A 25,093-nucleotide genomic window follows, 5' to 3' on the forward strand; every position below is an offset into this window, starting at 1 on the left:
ACACCGTATACATGTCTAGTCATGTATAAAAGCTATTCATTAAGAAACAAAATTAAATTGGCAACAGGCCAATCCCAAATAAAAGATAAACTGTTAAACACAACCAGGATTTCAGAGCACCCACAGAAGATTAAGTATATTCAAATTACAGGGCACTTCCATTTTTCTTCTGATATATAAGAAATGGCTTAATTCCAGCTGAAGATAAAACTTGTCTTGACAAAGCACAGAGATCCAGAAATTTAGCTTCCACACATTCATGGGAACAGACTCCCTGGGAAAACTATGGCTCAAAGCAGAATCCACAAAGTGCTTCAATTTTATGTGTTGGCAGTAACTGCAGGCAAACATGAGTGTGTATACCTGCTCAAACAGGCAAATAAGGCAGTAAAAAGGACAATGAACTGTTGCAAATGCAAATATATATTTACTTATGCAAAAGTGAAAGCTCCTTACGTAGTATCTTGTGCTTGGCACATGATTTGACTCTATCCAAAATGGAAACGGGCAAGAATGGAGACAATTTCTGACACATCTGTCATCTCGTTGCTGCACAGTTACCATGCCTTCTCAGAAGCAGCATCACTCCTGTCGTAGGAGCACTGCATTGGCACAGACTCCTACAATAAAACACTTGAGCTGCCACTCAAGTAGGACTGCTTCCACCTCATGCTAGTTCTGGCTCAGCCTCCACCCCACTCCCTATTTGTCCTGTTCTTTTTCGTTGCAGGCCTGCAGTCCAAAGAAAGAATTTGCCTTCTCTTACAGAAAGGCTTGGATGAGTTTCAGCAAGAGCTGGTGATAGCAGCCAACTTTCTGGGTTGACAGGCCCCAGTTCAAAACCACCCCCACCCCACTATTGCAATGGGTTAGACGGAAGTGGGAGATGTTCCCTGTACACAACAAAATGCAATAGCACCTGCTTACTCTGCTCCCTTCTCAGGGACTACAGGTAAGCAGGGTATGAGCCACTCTGTGCACATGGGGAAACTAGCTACCCATGGTGCTGCTGCCTATGTCCGAGACAGAAGCAACCCTACACCCTTGAGAGAAGCATGACGTGTTGCAATGAAACCACAAGAAAGCCAGCTTGCACCACACCAAAGATGCCCAAGTGCCTCATACCTTAGACTGCACTGTCCCCTCGCCTGTGCTCACGACCGGTTTCTGCGGTGACAAGGCTAACATGTGGCTTCCTTTTACAGTGACATACTGCTGCACAGAGGTCTGCGTGGCTGTCCCTGTCACTGGCAGTTGAGGTTGCTGGGGCAGCTCTCCCGGCTCCTGCTTTATTATCACCTTTTAAATAGGAAGAAATAATAAATAATAAGAAAAGCAAACACCTTAAATCACTGGGAATCATTTCTGGAACAGCCTGTCTGCAAGAAAGGTCAGGCAACAGTCAGTAAACTCAGACATGGTTCTTACAGGTGGACTCTCTAACTCAGCTCCAAGATGAGGGCTACTCCCAAAATACAAATGTGTGTGTGTGGGGTGTCTGTATTTACAAAGCATTCCAGATTTGGGAGGTGCTCATAGAAATTACAGAATCACAGAAATCGCTAGTAATATTACAACTACTAGTCATACTAACAATGGACGTGGCCAGACCTGACTTCTTCAGGCCCTACATCTCAGGAGCATCTTAAGGTTTCAAATTTCTAAGCACTTTCCTGCTCCGAACATGTTCTAAACCTCAATTTTTTTTTCTATCCTGCAAAATTACAACTGATGTTATAGCTATAGATATTGTAAATTATTATAGCTGACATTATTCTCTTGTGTGCGTATTTTATGTTTCTCTGTGACAGGCCCTAAATCTAATCGCTAAGATCAGTGACTTAAGAAAGGCTGGGTTTTTTGCGTTAGATTGCTGTAGGTACTGTAACTGGTAGGAAGCATTCTTCCACCTTTTACTTGGATCACCTAATATTGCCAGAAACAACTTTAAATTCCAGATGGTAACATTTAAGGAAATGTACTCACAAGTGGCAACATCTGACATTCAGAAATCACTACAGCATTTTTTAAGAAGCTCCTGATAAATCTACTGCAGTTTACTTTTACTGTATCCCACTAAAAAATAGCTTTAAAAAGGTCAGCCTCAATACGATAGTGATTCAAAGAAAAACAAGAAAGGATGAAAGAGGAGATAAAAAGAAAGATCACAGGAATGGTAGAGCCACAGGAAAAGAAAAGAAAACAAGATACATTTTTTGAGAGGTGTGCTAGAGAGCCCTTGGCAGCAAGACATACTGGTTCCAGTAACAGTTTTATATGCACTGGAAGTTACAGTTTGTGGCACAAGTCAGCATGAAATGGCATTACTGCGCTCCTTATCCCAGCAAAAAAGCCGAGAGGAATACCTTTGTAAAAGCTCCAAGTCCTCCAGTGACCGATTTGGGGCTTTGCACCTTGGAATGACTCCCAATGGGACAAAGGGGTGGCATAGTGGCAAACAGAGAATCCTCCTGCTGCAAATAGAAAGACATGGCACAAAAATCAGTGAAATGTCCAATACAAGAAATAAAACAAGTAACTGCTAATAAAGGGTAGCATGGACCATCTGCACAGTCCCAAATTACCTGTACAAATAAGCCATTTCCAAAATCAGTCCACACTTAAGTAAAAGGAGTGTAACACACTTAATACAACCTATAAAGCAAATTTTATTCGGAAAGTTACATCTCCAACAGCAGTAACCGTTTCTTACCATATAATACACAGGTGAAAGAAATCAACCCATGTTCCCCCACCAACTTTTTTACACAAAGCATTTCAGAGCTGTAAAATTCAAGTAGGCTGAGGGTGGATTTTATCAATGTGTATAAATATCTGATGGGAAGGTGTAAAGAAGATTGAGCCAGACAATGCTGAATAGTATCCAATGAAAGGACAAGAGTCAATGGGCACAAATTGAAACACAGGAATTTAACTCTAAGATTTATTTTTTTTTTTAAATTGAATGGTGATCAAACACTGGAACAGGTTGCCCGGAGACGTTGTAGACTCTTCAGCCTTGAAGATACTCAAAATCCGACTGGACACATTCCTCAGCAACCTGCTCTAGTTCACCCTGCTTTGAGCAGGTGAGTGGGATGGGATGATATCCAGAGGTCCCTGCCAACCTCAACCATTCTGTGATTCTATACATAATCTCAGAGAGAGAAGACAATCTAAGAAGAAACAAGTTACAGAGGGGAAAAAAAAAATGTTCAATTTAAGTCTCCAAGCAAAATTCTCTCAGATGAGTTTTTGCTCTCCTATAACTAGAAACACCTAATGGCACACAGTCTTTCCAGGCAGAACTCACTATTTGGCAGAAACAGTGATGCTACCTAACTAAATGGAGTAAAAAACATTTCCACACCCGCAAAATCATGCACCCAGCACCCCTGGATCTGAGGCTGGTAGAGAAGCCAAACGCATTTGAGGAAGTTTGTTATGGTTCTGTTTTGTTTAAGTAAAATAATTGTACTCTTTTACAATCAATGTGAACTCCAAAGCCGTGGTTTCACAGTCACTTGGCCCATCCTTGGGTTGGATCATGACCAGAAAGCAAGCCCTCAGACTAACCTAATACTTCCGTCTTCCTTGTACTGACACATATGGCTGAAAACAGATTAATTTTCAACCAGATTAGTTGTCTGCTCTGGTTCACCACATTGCTGCACAACTGGTAGCCAACAGGGGGAAGTGTGAAGACAAGGCTAGAGGCATAACCAGTCCTTTCAACAGCAGCCTGCATATCAGTCATTTTCAAGTGGCCGAGGAAACACAGCCTTAAGTCATTAAAAAAATACAGAGAAAACTAGCACATAGTGAAGAGATGAAAAGTGGTGAGTTAAGCACAATCTGTAATATCACACTGAATTATCAGACACACCCTCCTCTTTAAAGAAACCATAAAATTACAGCTTTTCCACCAACCAGAAGACATAAATCAAAATACATTTCTGTTTACAGAGCTATGATTTTTATATATATATATATATTTTAAATATCTTCAGTTTTTAACTTTGCCCTGGAAATACAGAATTCAACTGTTACTAATGACCTGTGCCTACTATGACTCATTGAAAACCTTTCAGAAAGAACTGTCCCAAATCAGTGAAAAATAAAGACTAATGAATGGTTTTCAACATAGTTAGGTGAAATCCATCTGAGCAGACAGGCTCTTAAAAGCTGAATAACCTGACACTTAAAACTTAGCTTCACTTAGCTGCACACCTGACACTTAAAACACTACTCCAAATGAATTGCTTCAGATGGCAATCTTCAACACTTTTTCCCTAACAGACATAGGAAGCATTCCAGTTCCAAATGTAAAGTGATTTGCTCTCTGCAGGCTGACTGGCAAACCTTCTTCCCTGCCCCCCCATATCCACAATTAATATTCTTGTGACTTGGAGACAGGGAAACACTCCTGTTTTCAGCAGCACATCCCATCAGCTGCTTTCAGAAAGAGCCTCACTGACACCACTTGCCTGCCAGAAATATCCTTTCTAGCACAAGATGTGGGAGAGATTTTCTTTGAGACAGTTCGGCTCTGTACCTTTTGGGCTTTGCAGATCAGAGGCATGAACCCTATTTATCACTGTTTGTTTACACATTTGGTTACTCCACTGTTTACACAACTATTTTTCTAAATACAGGCAGTTGTAAAACCACTAAATGAGCTATTTTCAGGCTGTTAGGAGCAGCTACTCTACAAAAACAATGAACAGAGTGAAGGTTTTGAGGTAGGCACCTCTGGTTTAATCACGTACTGTCACTAACAAAGTGAAGAAGATCAAAGTCAGCTAGAGAAGAGCTTTTTTGAAAGATAATACACTTTGAGAGCTATGCCCTCCATGGATTTCCTCGTAGAAAAGCAAAAGAGCAGTGCCTTTAACAGAGGTGTAGGCAAGTCTAATTAGAGCTGCACAAAATGACAATATGATCTTGTATAACTACCACGTTCTCATATGGCTCCATCTGTTAGACACAGTAAACCTTCATATGAAATGACAACCAAAAAAACCTTGCCCGAAATGCAGAATTTATAATACTAAAAAGCCCTATTTAACAGGAAGCTGGATTTTAAATGGAAAGTATGCACCTAATGAGAACATTACCTTGACAACTGAGGTGACAAAACTGGTCCCATGAGTCTTTGATACAGGAGATCCAGTTCCGTGAGAGGCCTGACAAACACTGGTCAGTTTGCTGGTTGGGCTCCCTGCGTATCGGGAAATAAAGCAGATGTCAGGTGAGGGACGAGGAGCAGTGCTGCTGAACACATGAAACCTCTTCTAACAAGAAACACGGCATTTCATTTTGACTGTATTCTCCATGAGGTCCGTCAGTGGGAGTTGGCATGGGAACAAAACAAACCTACTACCGAATTTCCACCTGCAGAATCCACACCCGAGAGAAGGTACTCTCCACTCAGAGCTCTGTTTGCTGCAAGCAAATGGTCAGGCACCTTCCTGGGACACTGAAGATATCAGCTACAGGTGTGACTATGCAAAATTAGGACAGTAAATGAGCTGCCAGTCAGAACTTCTGCTGCAGATGCAACATCCTCCACTGCCCAGAAGCCCTCTGAACCTACGCTAGCCTTAGGCACTGGCACAGGCGAAGGCTTGGAGGAGGCGGGAAAAGGAAGGCCAGAAAGGGAGGGAGACAAAGTGAGGAGTAACAAGAGGAAGGGACAGAGTGAGGTAGGAAAAAGGAAGAAACAGAAATAGGGAATGAAGACATAGGCTCCCCTGTCTGTGGAAGACTGCTCTTGCAAAATCATCATACGGAGACGTGCGCCACAGCACTGTCCTGACCCACTGAGATGGATGGGGGTTCAGTGGTAAACTCACCCTGCATTATCAGAGCGCATAAACAACACTGTTGCTCAGCAGCAGTTTTGTTACTGCTGTTGGTTTGATTTTAGTTTCATTTGTGTAAGATAGGCCAAAGCCATGGATTACACACACGAAAACATGGTAATAGTCTCTCATATGGTTGTACAACGATCTGCACTTATATTTAAAAGTAAATGAGCAGCCATTTCTCGCAATAACGACATTTGGGAAGGTTGGTTTTCACAGAGCATGAAGTTTCAGATCTCACCCCTTGGATACGGGGGAAGTGGCAGGAGTGCAGGGTAAGGAGAGGCAGCAGGCAGTTTCTTCTAGGCCAGTCTGTACTTACATCACACTAACGTAGTGGGAAACCACACCTTTAGTGGCATTAAGACTTGTATGTCCAAACCATCTGGCACATCTACAGATCCTATCCTCCATGTACAAATCTCTACTAGGAGAACATGAAAGTTACCCGAACCATGATAAACCATATATACAGAGTAGACAGTGAGGCTGGAGGTAAAGAAGAAACAGAAAAGAAAAAAGGCAGAAAACCCCTAACCAAACAAAAAACCCCTATTGGTGAAACAGCTTCAGTGTTACCAGGAAAGCCCCAAAACATACTTTAAAAAATTAATCTATGATTATCATCGCCCTACCAATTCCCTCTGTGACGAAGTTAAAATGGACATGACAGCTGTGTTCCCTCAGATAATAGGAGGAACCATTATTACAAGAAGGATTATTGGACTTTCCAACCATGCCCAGTGAACGGTTTGCATGTTACATGGATGCTGCGGTTCACCACACGGCTCTAAGCATCCTTCTGAGATGCTGGCAAGCACACACGCATACACAAACAAGTGTTTTTAAATAGACAGCAGTTCTTGGCCACAAATCACAACAAATAAATGACTTTTGAGTGACCTTTCCTCCAGCCCTGACACAAAGATTACCAATTGACTCCCATACCCATCACTTGTCTCCTGCAGTTCAGTCCTCCCCTTGACCCTAGGCTTATGTCATCACTGAAGCACCAAGGGAATCCAGTTAGAGGAATCCAAACCAGCTGGAATCAGACCAGCCAGAAGTTGAGAGCAGTAACAGAAACTAACACAGCTGTTAACCTGGTAACCTGGGTCTACTCAACCACTTCAACACATCTAGAGCACCATACACTGGAACTTAAGACTGATCTGCAAGTCACTGCAAGCTTTCCATGCTTTTTGCCCATATCCACAATACAGTCCTCACCCAACCACCTGTGCACTGTCTCTGTTTAAATCTCAGTGCACCACAGTCTACATTACTTTATCCTCTTCCCTGTTTGCCTGCAAAGAACAGGTTCTCTTTGAAGAGGTATCTGTAAATTCAATTCGGCCTTGCACTATGTGCTGTTTCCTAAAGGAAGTTATGTTAAAGTCTGAGATACCCTTAACCAAGTTACACCAGCCAGTTGTGCAAACCAATAATACCTCCCTCTTCTGCCGAGTACTTTTCCATCTTCGCAAGCTGAAATAGTTATTATACTAATAATTTTAAAGGGAGAATAAACTTGAATGGGTAAGACTAAGCCACTGCCTTCTGTGATCACACTACACACCTGTGCTTGTGGCTGCTGCTCCAACCATCTGTCCAGGCTTGTCCACAATAATATACGGATTATTAATGACTGAACTAGCAGAGCCTTGCTTCATGTGCACCGGAGTGGAGGTTGGGGTACGAGGTAGCGGAGATGGACTAGGGGTCGATATTGGAGAACCTTAAGAAAAAAAGTCCAATGCTTCTATCTTGTAAATGTTGTGAGAACATAAAAATATAGCAACAGTAGTACTTATTTAAATGGCTTAGAGAAGGAACATTTTTTTGAGGATGCAATTGCCAGCCTGAGCGAGATCACAGGACTTGGAGAAGGAAAGAGGAGACAGAAAGAAAGGAAAAGGCATGTTAAGCACTATGGCTCATACCTACCCTGGACATTCCCTGCCTATCAGGACAAGCAGGGTTCAAAGGGACCTTGAGAAGCCATCTAGTCCATCCCTAAATCCTGAGGGATGTTACCTAAATCATTCTCACTGCCAAGACCAATCCACCCAAAGAGATGAAGAAAGAGAGCTGAGCTCCTTGATAGGCGCTCTCTTTCCTTTGTGGAGCCCACAGTACAGGCATCCAGAGCCAGGAACCGAGGTCACATAAAAAAGCTGTGCAACACAGCAGCCATCAGACAGGCATGGACACTCTTTGTCTCTTCACTGCTCTCACTACAGCAGAAGCTCTTGAAAGAAAACTCTAAAGTGTGCAACTTCTGGGTAAGAGGACCAGGAGAGAGAAAACTAGAGAAGAAAAAAGCTGCATGAGGGAGTAAACAAGAAATGCAGAGAAAAGGACAGGCAAGAAAGTGATCAGAGAAACAGATGGCAGCAAGCACACTAAGCTTCAACTGCCTGTTAATCTGCTTTCTCGACAGTGATTGACAATTAAAGTGGAACATAAATGCTGATCAAATAAAATGCCCATGTCTTATAAACTGCTTTTGAAATCTGAAAGGGGTGACTTCTCAGCAGACAGCAGAGCCTTGGAAAAATATTTAGCAGGGAAACATTTAAATAGCAAAGATCAATAGAGAATAGTCCAAGGATTTTAAGAAAGATAGGATGGCCCCTGTAATTCTTGCTTTCTGGGAAGCCTTGGGAAAAGAAGATCAAGAGAAGAGCTTATTAAGAAAGAAGAAAGCACTTGACATAGGTTCAAATCTAAATCAGCCTGAGTACAGTTTTAAGATGTCAAGGAAAAATACTGAAATTTAATAAAAAACACCAATGACAAACCAGGCACACTTGAGGAAAATTATTTGGGAGCAGATCATCAGAAACCACACAGACTGATAGCTGGTGCTTCATCCTCTCTACCCTGAACACGACAAAATGAAGGATGTAACAGGTCATCTTTCAGTTTCACAACATGTGACATGGTGAGCTGCACATTAAAACTTTCTGATGTAAAAAATCATCCAGTGGATGGCATCATGCCCAGGCAGGGAAGGGACTATAAGTGAAATGAATAAACAGCACCTTGACCACGTTTGGTTCAGAAGCTATCAAAAGAGCATCACATTGCTCACTGCAGTCAGCTGACAATTTTATCCAACAGAGGGTGGACTTTTGGAAGAGGAAGACCAAAGCTGTTCCATCTGAGGAGATATCACAAGTACAAGTGGGACCACTTGAGTCTACAATTTTTAGCCCTAATTATTTGCCCAATAATCAGAAAGAAAATTTCTTCTTAATCCATCCCAGTTGTCTGAAAGCGGGAAGGAGAAGAATGGCTTCTTCCCACATACAAATACCCCACATGGAAGATGTGTCCTTGCCTGGGCCTTTCTGTGGGTAGCAGTCCAGTTAAAGACTATCATTTTCATACTTAAAAGCACTGGTGAACAGGGAGAGAACAGCTCTCATCCTGCTTTTGATCTGATGTGAAGCATTTCACAATTGTATTTTTTTTCCTTGAACATTAAGAAATGTGTATAGCTCCTTATTCTAGAGTTTCCTACTGCCTGATGTTCAAACATTGGCAGGAAATCAGGGGAAGGACACAAAAAAAGTCCAACTGGTTCGCGCTCTTGTTTTCCAGGGTGAAGCACTCGGATAGGTAAACTAACATTCACCTGATACAATCTTGCAACTCATGGTGATAGGCTGGAAGGATTTTCCTGGCGACTCTGCAGGGCTTGGACTCTGACCTTGAGGCACTATTTTACAGCTAGCTGCAATAGGTTGAAAAGCTGAATTTCCATGAGAGCCAAAGGCAACTTTCTGTGTGGCTAACTTGGTGGGAGTCCGTTCTATCGAAGATGGCAGGGAATAAAACGTGGCATGTCTTTCGGTTTCAGCATTCCCAGGGAATCCTGATTAAAACAGGGAAAAGAAGAGAAATAGTTCTTAGGCTGAGACATCTAATTCCTTACTGTGCTTCTCTACACAAACAAAACTCAGGTACGACAAACACGCTCTCAAAGGAAGGAAGGAAAAGCAACTGGTGGGCAGCACTGAATGGGGAGAAAGTAGGGTAGGGGGTTCCTCCTGCACAAGCCTGTTGGATTTGTCCCTGAACAGAAGAAAAAAAAAATGCTGCACAGCCTGTTCAGCTGTGGCAGGTGATCAGCCACTTCTTACACATTTTCTTGGAACAACCCCTCCATTGACCAAAAGCTGCTGGCAGTTTCGAGCGTCCTCAGTTAGGGCTCCACAGGACAGACTGGATCTCCTTCGCAGAGAATCTTGCAGTGCATTTTTTTGAAGTAAGAGCACAAGGAGACCACCTACTGCTTTTTGACCTGGGTTAAGGAATCCACCTTATCTGATGTAGGAGGAGATCAATTAACTTGGAGCTGACAAGAGAAGTCACTGCCTGTCAGTGTAAGAAAGAGGCAGGTTTACTTCCTTCCTGTTTGCTGTAGCAGTGCTCACCTAAAGTTGCTGTGTATCTTCCTGTTTGAATAAAAAGCCTGTGCATTTAAACTTTGGTTGCATTTCTCCTTTGTTGGCCACCAGAAAATACCGCATTTAAATGGTGCACATTCTTCTTGCTGAGGCAGAACACCGCCAGCGGCATTACGGCACCTACCATACAAGAAACTAGCTTAAAGCCATTCCTTGAACACAGGAGTGTCAGGATAAACCAAGAAAGGTATCAGACCACGTTGCATGCAACCCTATTTTGAAATATAAAGTTGCTGTTTCCAGCAAGTTCTCATACTAAAATGTGCAAACCATAAAAGACATCCTTGCTTCTCAGCCCAGTAAACCAAGGTCTATCATGTAAGCCTTGACACCGTATATTTCAGAAAATAAAGCTAACAGAGGCACAGTTTCTCCTACTTCACACAAACTAAAAATCAGAACAATGTGCCCAAGTGGCCAGCACTAGCTTGTTTCAGGCAACTCAAATGACCCTAAGGCATCAACTGGTGGCCCATTGCAACGGGCACTGCATTTCCTGATCTTACAGGGGAAGGTGAGAATGAGAGCATAACATGCACAGATGCCATCCCTCGGACAAATGTACACTACGTCTTTTTCACTTTCTATTTTCAGCACCACAGTTATGTAGATATTTTTTTTTCCCTCCCACATTTTTTTTTCCTCCCACAGTCAACTCATCTTAGGCACCAATGTATGTAACTGAACATACCACTAGACCAATTCCTTAAATCTATACACAGTCCCCAAAACATTCAGAAACCTAAAAAACCCTCTGAAAACAGTCTGCGAGGAACAAAACTACATGTGCTATTCAACAACCTTTTTTCCAACTACATCTGCTGCATAAAGCTCCACATTCACTATGTTTAGCAAAACAGAGACCACTCACAAACTCCAGCTTTCAAAAAAACCCCAAAAAACAAAACCCCCAAACCCAAATAAAACATAACAATTTCCGAATTGCATTTCAGAGTACATTCAGGAAATAATCATCTGGGGTGAGCAAGGAGCAGGTAGCACTGGCAACCTTTAAGCCAAAAGAGCAATTAAGAGGATGTATCCGGAAGAGCTGAAGTTCCAAGAACTCAAATTTCACCAATACACATTCGCTTTACCTTTGTCCACAGAAGCGTCTGGGCTGGAGTCCCGCAACTGTTTAATTGGTGAAGAAGCTTTGACTGGTGCTGGGATACTCAATGGTAGCGGTAAAGATGTAGGAACGTCAGAAAGGTCAGACTCCGAAGACTGGGAGAAGAGATATTCCTCGCCAAGGGAATGCCTATGTAGCTCCACGTCCACTACCTTCCAGAAACCGGAGAAAGGATGACATCAATGTTTACAGCTAGGTAAAGACACAAGTGAAAACAACTATGCTTTTTCTTTTTATTTTAATGTCTGGAAACCTCTCCCTCTCCTCCTCCCACCTCTGCATAAAACTTCCATTTGTTTCAGGAAGACTTCCCAGAGGTCCAGCAGCACCTGAGCTAAGACAAAAATCTTGCAACATTTAACCGCCATGGGAAAATAGTACATCTCTCAGTCCATGGGGAAATCTGAATAGCAAACACTGTACGGAATACAGAGCTCAGCTCCAAGCATCCCACTAAGGAAAGGACTGCACACCCGCTTAGGGACAGGCACAAAACTGCAGCTCGCCTTTTCTGATAAGGCCTTGAGAAACACACCACATTAAAGTACACTTTTGAAGAGTAGGTAATCACAGTAGTAGACATCTCACATTAATGTTTTCTCCACAGACTGAAAAGTTGAAATAATGCAATTTCACCATAAAAATTTTCATTCACTACAGTACAACAAGGGGAAAATAATAGAAAAAACCTTTAGGAATATAGCAAATTATGAGTTATTAATTCATTTATTTAAGTTTTAAGAGTTCATTTTCCATGAAAATACTGAATCTTGACAGATGCAGAAACTTAGAAGTACTTAATATACTGCAAAATTTCAGCAGGATAGTTGGGTGATCCCTTTAACTTAAATTCTTTATGTATGAGATCTGCAGCACATCAGAATGCAAATCAAAACATTTGGTACCAGAAGATCCACAAAGAAATAAGAATTAAAACTGTAGTACAAGTTAAGTTCTTTATGAAAGAAGAGCTGGAAACAGTCTCCCCTGAACTAGAAAGGGGAAAAAATGATGGTTGTCATGAATAGTGACAAGGTGTCATAATCATTTCATTTAACAAGAGAGCAAAATCTACATTCCAGAAATTGTGAAATCAAATGGATCTGACTGTGCTTAGTCCCATGTATCTTCTTCTTTTTAAACATCCTTAAGGGAATCAAAGTACAACATCCATCCCACAACTCACTGACTCACCGTTTCTGCACCAAGTGTCTGCAAGCCTGTGTAGGTCCTGTCCAACTGGGTAAAACAATACAATATATTTATATTAATCAGGGCAAAGCCATATATTAGCTAGAATTTACAATACAATTTGTTTGAAAGGGGTTGAATCTATGCAAGTTGAGCAGCAGTGCATCAAATATTTTGAGGCCACAGTGTCAGAAATCTGTGTACTCTGTTTAGTACCCTCTCTTCTGCAAAAAAGCCAACCACAACCCAAAGCCTACGCTAAAGTGGAAAGGAGCAAAAAAGCTGAAGGAAATGAGATTGTTGGGGGGATAGAATTATAGAATGGTTTGGGTTGGAAGGGACCTTTAAAGGTCATCTAGTCCAACCCCCTGCAATGAACAGGGACATCTTCAACCAGATCAGGTTGCTCAGAGCCCCATCCAACCTGACCTTGAACACCTCCAGGGATGGGGCAATTGTAATTTCAGTCTAAGAGAAGCCTTTGAGGGGTGTCATTTTTCATTCCTGAAGTCAATATAAGGAAATAATAACGAGGCAGAAAATCCCAGAGGCATCTATTAAGATACCTATAGAGAGAAGCTGGGTGTGACAGGCTACCGGTGTCCTGGAGCTCAGGGGCAGACAAGCTGCCAGCCACGGAGGAGGGCTCAGCTCACTCACATCACCTCACAGCTGCCACAGGCTCAGTACATGAACAACAAAGATTTGCTGATTCGAGTTCTTGTGTGCCACAGACTGGCTCAGTTTTCTTCTGTAGGCTGGGCTTCCTTTGCTGCACAATGTTCATCATACTGTTACCAATTTCTCCCCAAGTTCTAGCTCTCCAAATATATTTTACTCATCATCTGCATTAAATGTCCCTAAGTTCCAGGGGAACATTTCCAACCTTCTCTGCTGTCTATATTTGGGGTTGCGATGAGGTATCTACATTAGCAGCAAATGCATTAATGCAGGCAGCATTTAAATAAAACTAATCATGCTGCTCAAAGAAACAGGAAACTAAACCAGCTCAGGACTTAATTCCACTAACGCTAGGGACTACTAATTAAAAGGAAAACAAGAGCAATGGCGTAGTTTTGCAGGACTGCTGCATACTATAAATCCTATTGAGTGTCACAGGACAGGTGAATGAGTTGAAAAAGAAAGCTTTCTTCAAAAGGAACAAGGAATGAACGGGGAATCTCAGCTCCTCCCTGCCCACTCTACCAACAGAGATAATCTCTAGCTGACATGCGCAAGTGCTGAAGGAACAGAACAGATATAGTAATCACTTTACCAACAGAAAGATAGCCCTGCAGCACCCTGTCAAGTTAAAGCCAGTGAGAACATGATACAAATCTCAGACTGGAGGGAAACAACAGGTAAATGTTTTGCTGCTCTGAGCAGAATCAGTTCCAGCTTGTGCAAGGCTGGGTTCCTTGGCTACAGTATGGCCTCCAATATAGCCAAGGTAAGAGGCTTTCCTGGATCTTTTTTGGTTCTCCAGCTCGACTATTCATGTGCAAATAACCAGCAGAACATACATACAACAGAGAGAGGCAGAAGCACACACACAAGTAGAGCCTCTTCTACATTATGCAGGAGAGCTCATTTAATTGCCTCTCTCTCAAATATTTTGTTCAAATACCTTCAAATTGTGTATGATATCGATCCTCTTGTTCTGGCTATCCTTGAAGTGTATTTGGACTCTCACAGGGAATTCTCCCCAGCCTCTCCTGGTCAGATGAAACGGAGGTTCTCTGGAAACAAATGGTGATTCACATTTTGGATGCAGAATTGATATAGCTTTCACCTACCTCTTTTTCAGAAAGCCAAAGGCTGCTTTTCCGACAACTAAAGCTATCTTCAGGCTCTTCACCACAGAGAGAATGCAATCACAGAAATGAGAATTTTATGGCTCTGGACAGTTGAAAACATACTTTTATTTTGTACAAGGGCACAGGGAAGAAAATGGCAAAACACGGTTGGATGAGAGCACATGGGAAACAAACGCCTTTGGGTGGGGGGGGAGGGGGAAGGCTGTGTAATGCCAAATGAAAAATACTTGTTTCAAAAAACCCCAAGTCAGCTCCTAGGACACAGCTGCAAGGTGAGTTTTCAATGCAGCATTTTGCAATCACTTTCTGCTATTCCCTGTCTAGTAGCAAGAAGGCACACGCTTCATATAACGCCAAGAGAACAACATAACAGACAACAAGGAAAAGCTAACTCAACCACTGTCATTCTCCAAGCTGAAAAAGAAGAGCATATTTATCTCTAACATTTACTGTTACTTAGTTTGTATTTCAGCTTGTTGCTATTGTAAATCCCAAATGTAGTTTTGCAAGAAAACAAAATGCAAGAGGTTTAAAGGCTATTTTTAGTCGAGAACATTAATGTTCACAATGACCGAGACTGTGCAGCAAGAAGAAATCAACTAACTAGACAGTATTAAAACACGTGGCAAACAGCACTGACATCAGATACTGGAAACTGAGAAGGGCACAAAAGGACAGCAGTCAAGTGTAATTTAGTATGTTATACAAGAAATACAAAGGAGTTTGCTTTTGTCCTGCTTAGAGTTACCTTCTCAGAAACATTAGTGAGCTTTACCAACACTTATCTCATATATGCCTTTCTGGAGTTGCCTTTCAGTCAGTTTAATTTTGCCAGAATTAAGTTGCCATTCTGTACCTAGGCAGTCTCCCCAGCTTCCTCCAGGCAGGCAGCTGAATGTCCTGTGCAAAATAATTTATTTGGGAAGACACAAAGTAGTTTGAAGGCACCCTCCTGCTGTCTTGTCCAAAGGAGCAAGAATGAAAGACTGACAGGGCATTTCCCTGCAGCAGTCAACAGAGGACCGACCCCGCTCTTCTCATTAGGGTCACAGCTTTGAATACAGGTTTGGGAGAGGACAGAGAAGCTGCCCTGTTTCTGTAGCACCAACACCATTACACTGATGGGAAATTCCTTGAAGCATGCAGCCAATGCCACTGATCTCACTATAGTACAGAAATATTTGGGAGAGGGGTAAGACTTCTTGCCCAAATGCACATGTATCATGAAAACCAAGGACAAAAGAGCTTTCTGAGACTCTTCTTTCTTTTCCACAATGGATGGGGTGGGAGGTAAAGAACACCTCTTTTAACAACAGAAGCCTAACCTGCACAGTAGACAGTGTAATGCATACAAGAGATGCACAAACTCACACAAATAATATGAAATGCAACAATTAAATGTTTTTTTTCAGGAGGAAATAATTTAAAAAAACCTGTTTAGCACATTTGCTACATAAAAACTTATTTATTTTTACTATTATTTTGGAGTAAGTCAATCCAAGCCAGAGGTTAAAGACAGACATGGAATACAAAACCAGGAAAAGAAGTTGCTAACTTTCTAAGAAACTTGTCATAGTAAGCCTCGCAAGCATAAAGACTGGAATAATGACTGGAATAATTCCTTATTACCTCACTTCTACCAGGTCATTAGGTTTGTAACTGGGATGGAGGAAGAACCAAACTTTCTTGACAAAATGATTTATGCTGGGTTCTCTCCGAGAGCCTCGGACGTACACCATCCATTTATGGGTCGACTGATCATTTTCTTCTCTCTTGTCAGGGGGAATGTACCTGGCAAAGAAATTAAAAAACAAACACAAGATAAAATCCTAAATAGATAAATACCACAAAAAGTATTTCGGGAAAGATTAGGCAAAAAAATTAGAGATGGTAAAATGCCTATGTGCACCTTGTGCCCTGTATGGTTCTGCTCATTATTCCTTACACTGATGGTTCATGCAGCTCTTGAGAAGAACTCCAGAAGCAGATACAGGTCCCATAATCTACTCTATGCTTCTAATACATTTCCTCAACTTTAGTGCACAACTGCCATATGAAATCTGTCCATTTAAACATTTGCTTCTTAATTAGGCTTAATCTTAACATTCTACCGCCGTCAAATCCCCTTCCCCCTCTTTTCTGAGATACCGAGAAGTCAAATCACTTCAGATCACAACATCAGCAACTCTGCTACCATAAATACAAAAAAATAACAATTCTTACAAATTTTTAAAAAGCTTCATAATCAATACTTGGTTCCTGGTCCAGGCTTAGGTAGATTTTCAAGATGCATTTCTAACACCAGTCTCATCAGCAAATGTTTGCTACTTTCTGTGCAAGAGGAAAAGACTGACTTGAGTAGTGCAAGGGTAGAGAGTTAAAACCCAGACTTGTCCATAGTTTCCTAAAATTAATGCCTTTCTTCACTAATTTCCTCAAAGTTCAAAAGTTATGTATATTCACCTGTCTTAAATTAAAAAAAAAAAACAAAACAACCTATAAATAAAAACTGTACAAATGAATTTCTTCAGACTATGCTGGACTTTCACAATTTTCCTCATTCTGGTGGGTTTTTTGGGGTTCTGTTTGTTTGTTTGTTTTTTAAAAAAACACATTGTCCCTATGGACCCACTGAATTAGCCATTAGGACAACTTGCTTTTCCAAATTTTCATGGAAAATCTTGGGATTTCTAATGGGTCAGAAAAGGCTGAAAGACTCCCCCTTGAAAGAAACAGATCTTAAAACCTCCATATATATATATATATGGAGGTTTTAAGGTAAAACCTTTACATATATATATATATAAAATAAAAATAAAGCAACTACTAAAACACCCATTCCTTCCACAAAAAAACTCATGCAGACACTCAAGGAGGGCAGCTTTGGGTACAGTGATTATTCAACAGCAATACCTCACATTGTGACAGCCTAGCAATTTTATTTGTCTCCTAATTTTAACCTCCTGTTCCATTTGATCCTGAAATAAAGGCCCATCCCTCAAACTCTGGATACTAACTTGGAGACGTTGCCAACCACAATCGTTTTCTTCACATAAAGCCGTGAAGTCTCATCATTTGACAGTCCGGCACTTCGTTGTCCTGGTTTTTGAGAGCTTGAAACACCCGAACTGTCCTAAGGGTAGGGGAAGAAAAAAAGGCAAACAAAAACCCAAACATTCCTCTTAAACATCATTTTGTTTGGCGCTAGAAAAGCAAGGTGGTGTTAAAAAAAGTAAACCTGCATAGTTAAATGAGGGACCAACAATGAATCATCCCTAAAAATACTTAAATTGCTATCTAGGCACGTTTAGCAACTCAGGCATGCAACAATGATATACTATCTAGCCAAGTGTACACTGCATGGCTTAACTGAGCATACATTGTGTGACATACCATGGATCTGAGCCATTATTTCAGCTTGGGTTTCAAAAGCACTGCCACTGCACTATCTGAAAAAAATCAAGCATTGCTAGAGTGGCATCGTGTTGGCCACTAATCGGAAACAAAGCTAAATCTCCCATGAGTGGCTTCTGAAAATCTAAATCTTTCTCATTCCCAGCCTCTGCTGCTTTGAGGTACTCCAGCGTTGCTTCACAGTGAAGAATCAAGGCTGGTCTTGAGACAAGAATTCAGCTCCAACTCAACAGGGATAGCAGTCAGCCATACGATGTCACTGACATCTAGATAAGCCTACAAATCCACTGCAATTCTTGGGCATAATAAATCCAGCCTAAGCAACCTTGTAACGTAACCTCAGCTATTAAGCAGTGGCCAAGACTCCCTGGTAAAACGATGACGTGACTGCCCACAGGGCCAATGTAGGCTGCACTGTTGTTTGCACAGGAATGAGAGGCTTTTCTATAACCCTGTTGGATAAAGCAGCTGTCCAGGGGACTGCCATCCTCTCGTGAACAACAGAGTTGGTGCTGCAGCATCCTGGAGCATACTCCACTGAGCACTCGTCAGATGAGGGTCAGCGTGGGGAGCAGTGGATTCACCAGGAACCGCTACACCTCCTCTGTTAAGTCAGTGATGCTCCAAACTAGAGCAAGGAGCCACAGAAGGCTGGGATGGCTCCTGCTCCTCATCATGCCCTCAGCCACCTCTGGGCCATGGGCTGCGTTGGCTGAAGATGTACCAACATGCTACACTCAAGTAATACAACTGCTCCATCAATGCCTCCAGTACAGAAACAAGTTATATTGGTCTGGTGGTTTATGATATAGGTGGGTCCACATTATATATTGTATATCTGCCTTCTGCTAAGGACCCTGGGCAGAGTTTCAGCAAACTGCAGCCCTGTTATCAATGCTGCTCAATAGAGGCAGAATCATTGCTCTTTCTGCCACGTATTATTGCAACTTGTTCAGTTGCAGAATGTAGTCATATGCAATGAGATGTACCCATCCCCAGTTTGGGTTAGAGGCTGTACTCCTCTGGCAGGCCTGACAGCTTAAAGGAACTGAAAGGAAACTGAAGAGTTTCATCTCACCTAGCAAGCTGCATTTCACCTACAGCCAGTGAGAGAGCCTCTCCAGTGGAGCTAACTGCAGCTGACAGGTGAAGCATTTCTGTAGCTGCACAGCGAGCCATAGAGGGAATGGATCCAGGTCAAAAATAACCCAGAAAAAAGTATGGGGGTACAATGAAAGAAGGTATTTTTAACCTGGGTCAGTCTGGTTCAGTTAACCAAACAGTGATATTAGCACAACAGCAAGCAGCACCACCAAGAGAAAAACAACTCAAACTATGCACCCAGGCTCTACCAGCTAATGCTCCCAGGGTGAGCTAATCCACCGGTGTCACTATGTTTTCTCCACAGGCTGCTGAGGAGGCCAAACCCCAAACTCCAGTGGTTCAACCACTCTAAGCAATGCAGTCCCCATGGGCACCCAGGGCCAGGCAGCAGCACTGCTTCTTAAAAACACTGCTGGGAATGACACATCTTGCTCTTCTCTCCAGGCTCTACCCTTCCTGACCTGACTTCCCTCTGCAGAGCAAAACCCTTTGCTCAAGCCGTGAAACACCTCCTTCCCCAGAGGCTACCAACTGAGGCAGCGGCAGATAGCCAGGCTAACACGAATGCTATCACTGCTGCCTGGCTGACCTCTGTTGGGCAAGACCGAGTTAAGAGGAGTTACCCAAGTTACATACACTTCAGTTAGCCTTACAGCAAAGCCAGGATGAGAGAGTGGGAGCAAGTGGTTGGAGAGGGTAAGAAACAGATCTTCAGCAAGGTGGGTGAAAACATGAAGAGCTCCTGGTGCCAGCACTGAGTCCAGACAGAGCACACACCTCCAACAACTTGACCACCACTCAAGTTTTACTTTACCCGGCCAGTATTTCTGCTCTGTCTCTGGTCCAGGCTGTTTGTCAGCCGCTCATCTGCATCCAAGTTGCCATTGTCTTTGTCCAGGAGAAAGTCATTGTGCTGAGAGAGCGAGTCACTCTCGGAGTGGTTGGCAGATGGAGTGTCTGAGCCCTGGTTAGCTGGAGACGATGATCTGGAGGGCGATTCCAAGAATTTCTTGATTGAAGGGTGATTAAGAATTGTTGCATCACATGGCCTGGTCCCCTGCAACAAAGAGGTCAGGCAGATCTGTCACTATTTCCCTGCAGCCCAGATAAAAACAAAGCTGTGCCAGAAGCAGAGCAAAAAGTCAGCATATGAAGAAAGAGCAAATATTTAATCAGCTGCCTTGCAGGAAAAACATATGCCGCAGAAAATAAAAGCTTACAACGTTTCTACAGAAACAGGACCCCAAATTGAATCTGTTCCTTTAGATCTTTTGATCTCAGAAACCCACATGGTTTTGGAAAGGAGGACTGCAGCCTATTGTCCCTTTGGAAATAAGAGCTCCCATGCCTGTGGGACCACAGCTGCCCAATTCCTGCAGGCAAGGAGGGTACGTAAATGCATCAGGCTCTTTAGTTTTGATACTGACTGGCAGTCTTGCCAATGCCTATAAGGCAAACTACATATATTAGCACCCTGCCTGCTCCTAAAGCTTAACGGAGGATAAAGAATAATGTGCTTAGGCATGCTTTCAAACTTTCCTCAAAATGGACATCTTAGAGCTAATCTTAGATCCTCCTAAACCTGCAAGGGGGAGGATGGACCATGTGTGTGTGTGTGTGTGTTTAAATCTCTTTTCTTTTTTTTCATTACTGTGACAAAGGCCCAATTTATTTTTTTTTCCTGCATTTGCTTTTAACCTCAGAAGTAGCAAGGAAAACACCCATCACTCAAAGCAGGTGTCCCTCGGCCACTTCTCCCAGCCATCAGTCCTCCCTGTCACCTTGGTTTGATGGTGAATCAACTGAAGGCAGCAGAACACCCCTCTGCCAACAGCAGAGCACCGACGGATAAGCTCACTCCAGCTCCTGAAGCCACAGACTCACACTAGAGTTGCACTGACAGCTTTTCTTGCAGGCAGTACCAGCTGAAAGACACTTTCTTCTTCCCTGCCCAAACCACCTGGATCAGCCAGGCTGGCACAATTATTCAGGGGGAGGGGGCAGGTCACAAAGAAAAACAAATCAAGAAACTGATTTGGGATTTTTTTGTTTGGTTGGTTTTTGTTGCTTTTGTTTGAAGTTTTTTTTTCCTTTTGTAGGGTTATTTTTAATCCACATTAAGTTCCCTGATCCAAAATTCTGCCAACGCGATGGACGGGGTGGCACAGGGACAGATACCAGCGCCACTATGTAGCAGCAGAACTGCCTTCAAGAGGTGGTAGCAGGAGTGAAGTTAAACACTGATCCACCTTGAACTTTAGAGGTCCATTTGAGAGCTTTCTTTCCAATTGTCCATTAGGTAGGTGAGCAAAGCAATTACCAACTCTCAATACCTGTTCAAGAGCACTTAAGGGTGTTATATCCATAAATCCAACAGTGGGAGGACACACACAACATGACCAAAAAAACCCAAAAAACAAACCAAACCACCACTAAGAACCTTTTTTTTTTTTACCTCTAGTCAAGTAAACTGACCAACACCTTGTCCACTAATTTGTGGGAAAACGTAATAAACTGTAATCAAACTGGAATCATAAGCCTCAAAAACCCAGCAGCAGGAGGTTGAAGAACTGTTTATATTTACGAGAACAGGTTAGGAATTTGCAAATCATCTTCCTAGAAGTTCTGGATTAAACTACAAAGATTCCCATTCTACCAGAAGCAGAAACAAGACAATAATTCACTGCCAAACGAGTCAAACATACATTAACCACACATTAAAACAGACAACAAAGAAAACTGAAACCAGTAACAATTTGAAAACAAAAAGAGAACTGATTTAGCCTGCATGCAAATCAGGACTTTTAGAAAAAATTAAAAATGCAATCGAAGACATAGCTACGCTAACCATAAGCTCATAAAAACTACAGGAAAACTAAACAAAACAAGGATGCACCAGTAAGTTTTGTGAACACTTCAAAACAATGACAGAAGTTATTATTTCTGCCAACTGTGGAAATCAGCAAGGAAAAAACAAACACCCTGCCTGGCAGAACAAGTAAAGAACAGGGGACAGTGCAAGCTCTTGCTGACACGTGATGACATCAGATAAAAGCACTTTCAAAGATCAGAACCCAGCTCACATTCTTCAGCTGCCTACACAAAAATCAAGGGGGGAGGAGGGATCTCCAAGCCTCCCAATACTACCATAATCCTTCTCAACTCCAGTTGCTCAACTCAAGTTCAGCGAGGGAAAAACAAGCTGGATTGTTTTTGTTTTTACCCCCCTCCAAGTCTTCTGGAAATCACAGTAAGAAAACAGCAGTAGCAGAGCAAGTCATTGCTTGGAAGAGAAAGTTTCATGGTACCAGAGGGAAGCCGAGGTTTGCGGCATCCATCTACATCTTTCCAAATCAGCTCTTTACTGGAAATTAGATCAACTCCCTGAATTGAATAGATGGTAACTAAATACCTAAACTGGTCATGAACTGCATGTCAATCGGGAGTCTGCAGGAGTCATGAACAACCTGCAATTACCAGCCTGTTACAGACAGAGTGCTCAGAACTGGGGTTTACCTAGTAGGGTTTGGGGTTTTTTTAATCTCCTTGTGAATTTTTAACCTCTCTGTGATATCTCTTTGATTTACCTCCTGCTTCACTACTGCCATCAGTCTGTTCACAAAACCATTAACAGACTGGCTGCCAGGGTAAAGAGAGGATGGTTTCATGGCACTTCCTGAGACTCAAGAAATCTTGATTTTTTTTTTTTTCCTGAGAAGTTTCAAAATCCATCTGCTTCCACTCTCCTCCTGTGAAATTAAAAACATGTTCCCCACTTTTCAGGGCTTTGCAAGGAGAAACTGTGCAGTGTGTGAGAAGCAAGGTGCTCTCACACAAGAACTGATGAAAAAAGCACAGAGTATTTCAGAAACCAGAACCAAGTGCTGCTGAACTCAACTGCTCAACTGCAAGTACCTGAGGCTCAACTGGTGATGCACAGGTCTCCTTTCCCACTGCCACCCCATTTGCAGATCATATTCCACCATTTCAGAAAACCGCATCTCAAAACCAACCATCAGCTGAATATCCAGTGAACTACACATCTTCTTTAGCAAATATTTCCTAAAGTCTTATTAATCCCAAAGTAATTTTTACCTCTCCAGCTTTAAGGAGACCAGCAGACGCATAATAGTTAGCCACAATACAGGCACGCAGCTTATCCATCATCCTTCTTGCTTCAATCAGGCGCTATGAAAAGAAGAGGTAACATACAGTAATGGATAACCACTGCAGCAATCCCCCCAAACCCCAATACACCAGGATCTTATGTATTTTTAAGAACAAAACCTTTATACCTGATCTATAACTTCAATTTCATGTTCTTTACTCTTCATTTCAACTGCAAACTGTTCTTTTATAATTGTCTCAATCTTCTGCACAGCAACATCTCGAGCTGTACAAGGGCACACATGGAAAATAAAGAAGAAGAAAGTATTTATCTATTTGTGAGGCTCTATTTGAAAAAATAAAGATCAGAAATCATTATGGAGTGAGAAGTGAAGGGATAGTAAGTTCAGCACACACACAAAAAAAGGGAAGGATCATTTTTCTGCAAAAGAAAGTAGTTTGTCTTAACAAAAACCACATGTATCTTTAAAAGCTGGTTTATGTGGAGGGCTATTTTTTCCTTTTTAGGTCTGAGATGACAAATAACAGAAGATGGAGAGAACACGACCAGTTTGTTTACTTCTGTCTCAGTAAAGCTGTAAACACTAAAAGGAAAGCTCCAATGTGCTACAGCCAAGTGCAGTTACTGCTGCAATTGCGCAGGAGTACGCTGGAACACTACATGTATTTTTCTGCTGTCTTTGGCTTAATTCATATCCAGGAAATTTACACCACATCATGCAGCAATAATAAGGCAAACTAATACCTCACGTGTTCAGCACTGGCATGAAGTGCAGCCTGCTCGAGAGTGTCTACAAGCCTTTTTATATCCCACAAAGGAAACTACATTATCGAAAGCTAGTCTACCTTTTACAAAATCCTCTTCCAGCACGGCAGTCAAAAAATTTTAGCCTTTCAGCAGGAGTTTATTGACCTTGGTGGAAAGCATGTTGTTTAATATTTCAAACTGTGCAAACACCTTACTGCAAATCAGCAGCTAAGAACTAAATTGGCATCTTCTTGTGTTTTTCTAGAACATGCATAAACATAGGAAGAACAATTCTTTTTACTGTACACCTACCGAAGACTTTAATATTGCCCTTCCTTTAAGTCACCTCCATTATATCAAGGGGGTTCAAATAACATCTGTTTTTAGTAAGTTCTAAACAAGAACTTGGAAAAACAGGAATTGTACTTCTCGAAGAAAGCCTGGAAAAGGTCCTCCAGCCTGTATGAGAAGCACAGTGACCCCACTGCAAAGCAGATCAGAGAAACAGCCTAGGTTCCTCTGAAAAAAATCTCATGTTCTTTCTATGTGGAATAGGAGGCAACAGCACCAAGACTTTGTTTTGAGCTTCAGAGGAAGCATTTGTTTGACTAAAGGGTAGATATCTGTTTGAAGAGGTTTCTAATATCCCAATAGAAAGAGCAAAGAAATCAAAAGCAAGTCAAAACTTTGCTGGTATGTTCCAGCTAGCATACATAATTTTACTGTCTGATCAGGTACCTACTACTTAAAGGAGTAAGGCAACTGATGCTCTATTTGAAACAGGGGTATCCTAAATATTTTCACTTATTTCCAGATATCCATATATATATATATATGTATATTCTAGGACCAGAAATAGTTCAAGCCTACATTAAAACAGAATTATGGTTAAATCTGTACAAGTACTGCAAAATTAAAAAACAGTGGGATATAATTTTCCTCAAACCATAAACATCATGCCTCGGAAATGCACATGTAAGGCTACACTTAAAATAAACCCAAACAGATTAAGGTATGAGATGTACAGTTCAGACAGGGACAACTACATCTCTTCCCGAGACTGATGCCATGCAACACCAGCATTATGACAATTAAAGCACTTCAGGATTTGTGGTTGTATTACAGAGGCTTTTAAGAACACTTTATTTTCATATTTTTCCTAGCTTAGCGTCAACCACAGTCCCTAATTAAGATCATGTTAGTGAAACTTGTAT

At 41.9% G+C, this 25,093-nt stretch overlaps 1 protein-coding gene across 1 annotated transcript in view; it reads right to left on the minus strand.

The window, feature by feature from the left end:
• The window catches only part of YEATS2 (YEATS domain containing 2), a 51,949-nt gene that overhangs the window by 24,339 nt on the left and 2,517 nt on the right, over positions 1–25,093 (minus strand). The window contains 13 exon segments of the mRNA XM_075507458.1: positions 1,126–1,299; positions 2,367–2,474; positions 5,118–5,221; positions 7,447–7,605; positions 9,511–9,750; positions 11,443–11,629; positions 12,672–12,716; positions 14,296–14,407; positions 16,115–16,276; positions 17,503–17,618; positions 19,818–20,060; positions 23,099–23,191; positions 23,299–23,396. Of these exon segments, the coding sequence (XP_075363573.1) occupies positions 1,126–1,299; positions 2,367–2,474; positions 5,118–5,221; positions 7,447–7,605; positions 9,511–9,750; positions 11,443–11,629; positions 12,672–12,716; positions 14,296–14,407; positions 16,115–16,276; positions 17,503–17,618; positions 19,818–20,060; positions 23,099–23,191; positions 23,299–23,396 (1,841 nt within the window).

Source organism: Mycteria americana, chromosome 7, assembly GCF_035582795.1.
Source record: "Mycteria americana isolate JAX WOST 10 ecotype Jacksonville Zoo and Gardens chromosome 7, USCA_MyAme_1.0, whole genome shotgun sequence".
Classification (NCBI taxonomy): Eukaryota; Metazoa; Chordata; class Aves; order Ciconiiformes; family Ciconiidae; genus Mycteria; species Mycteria americana.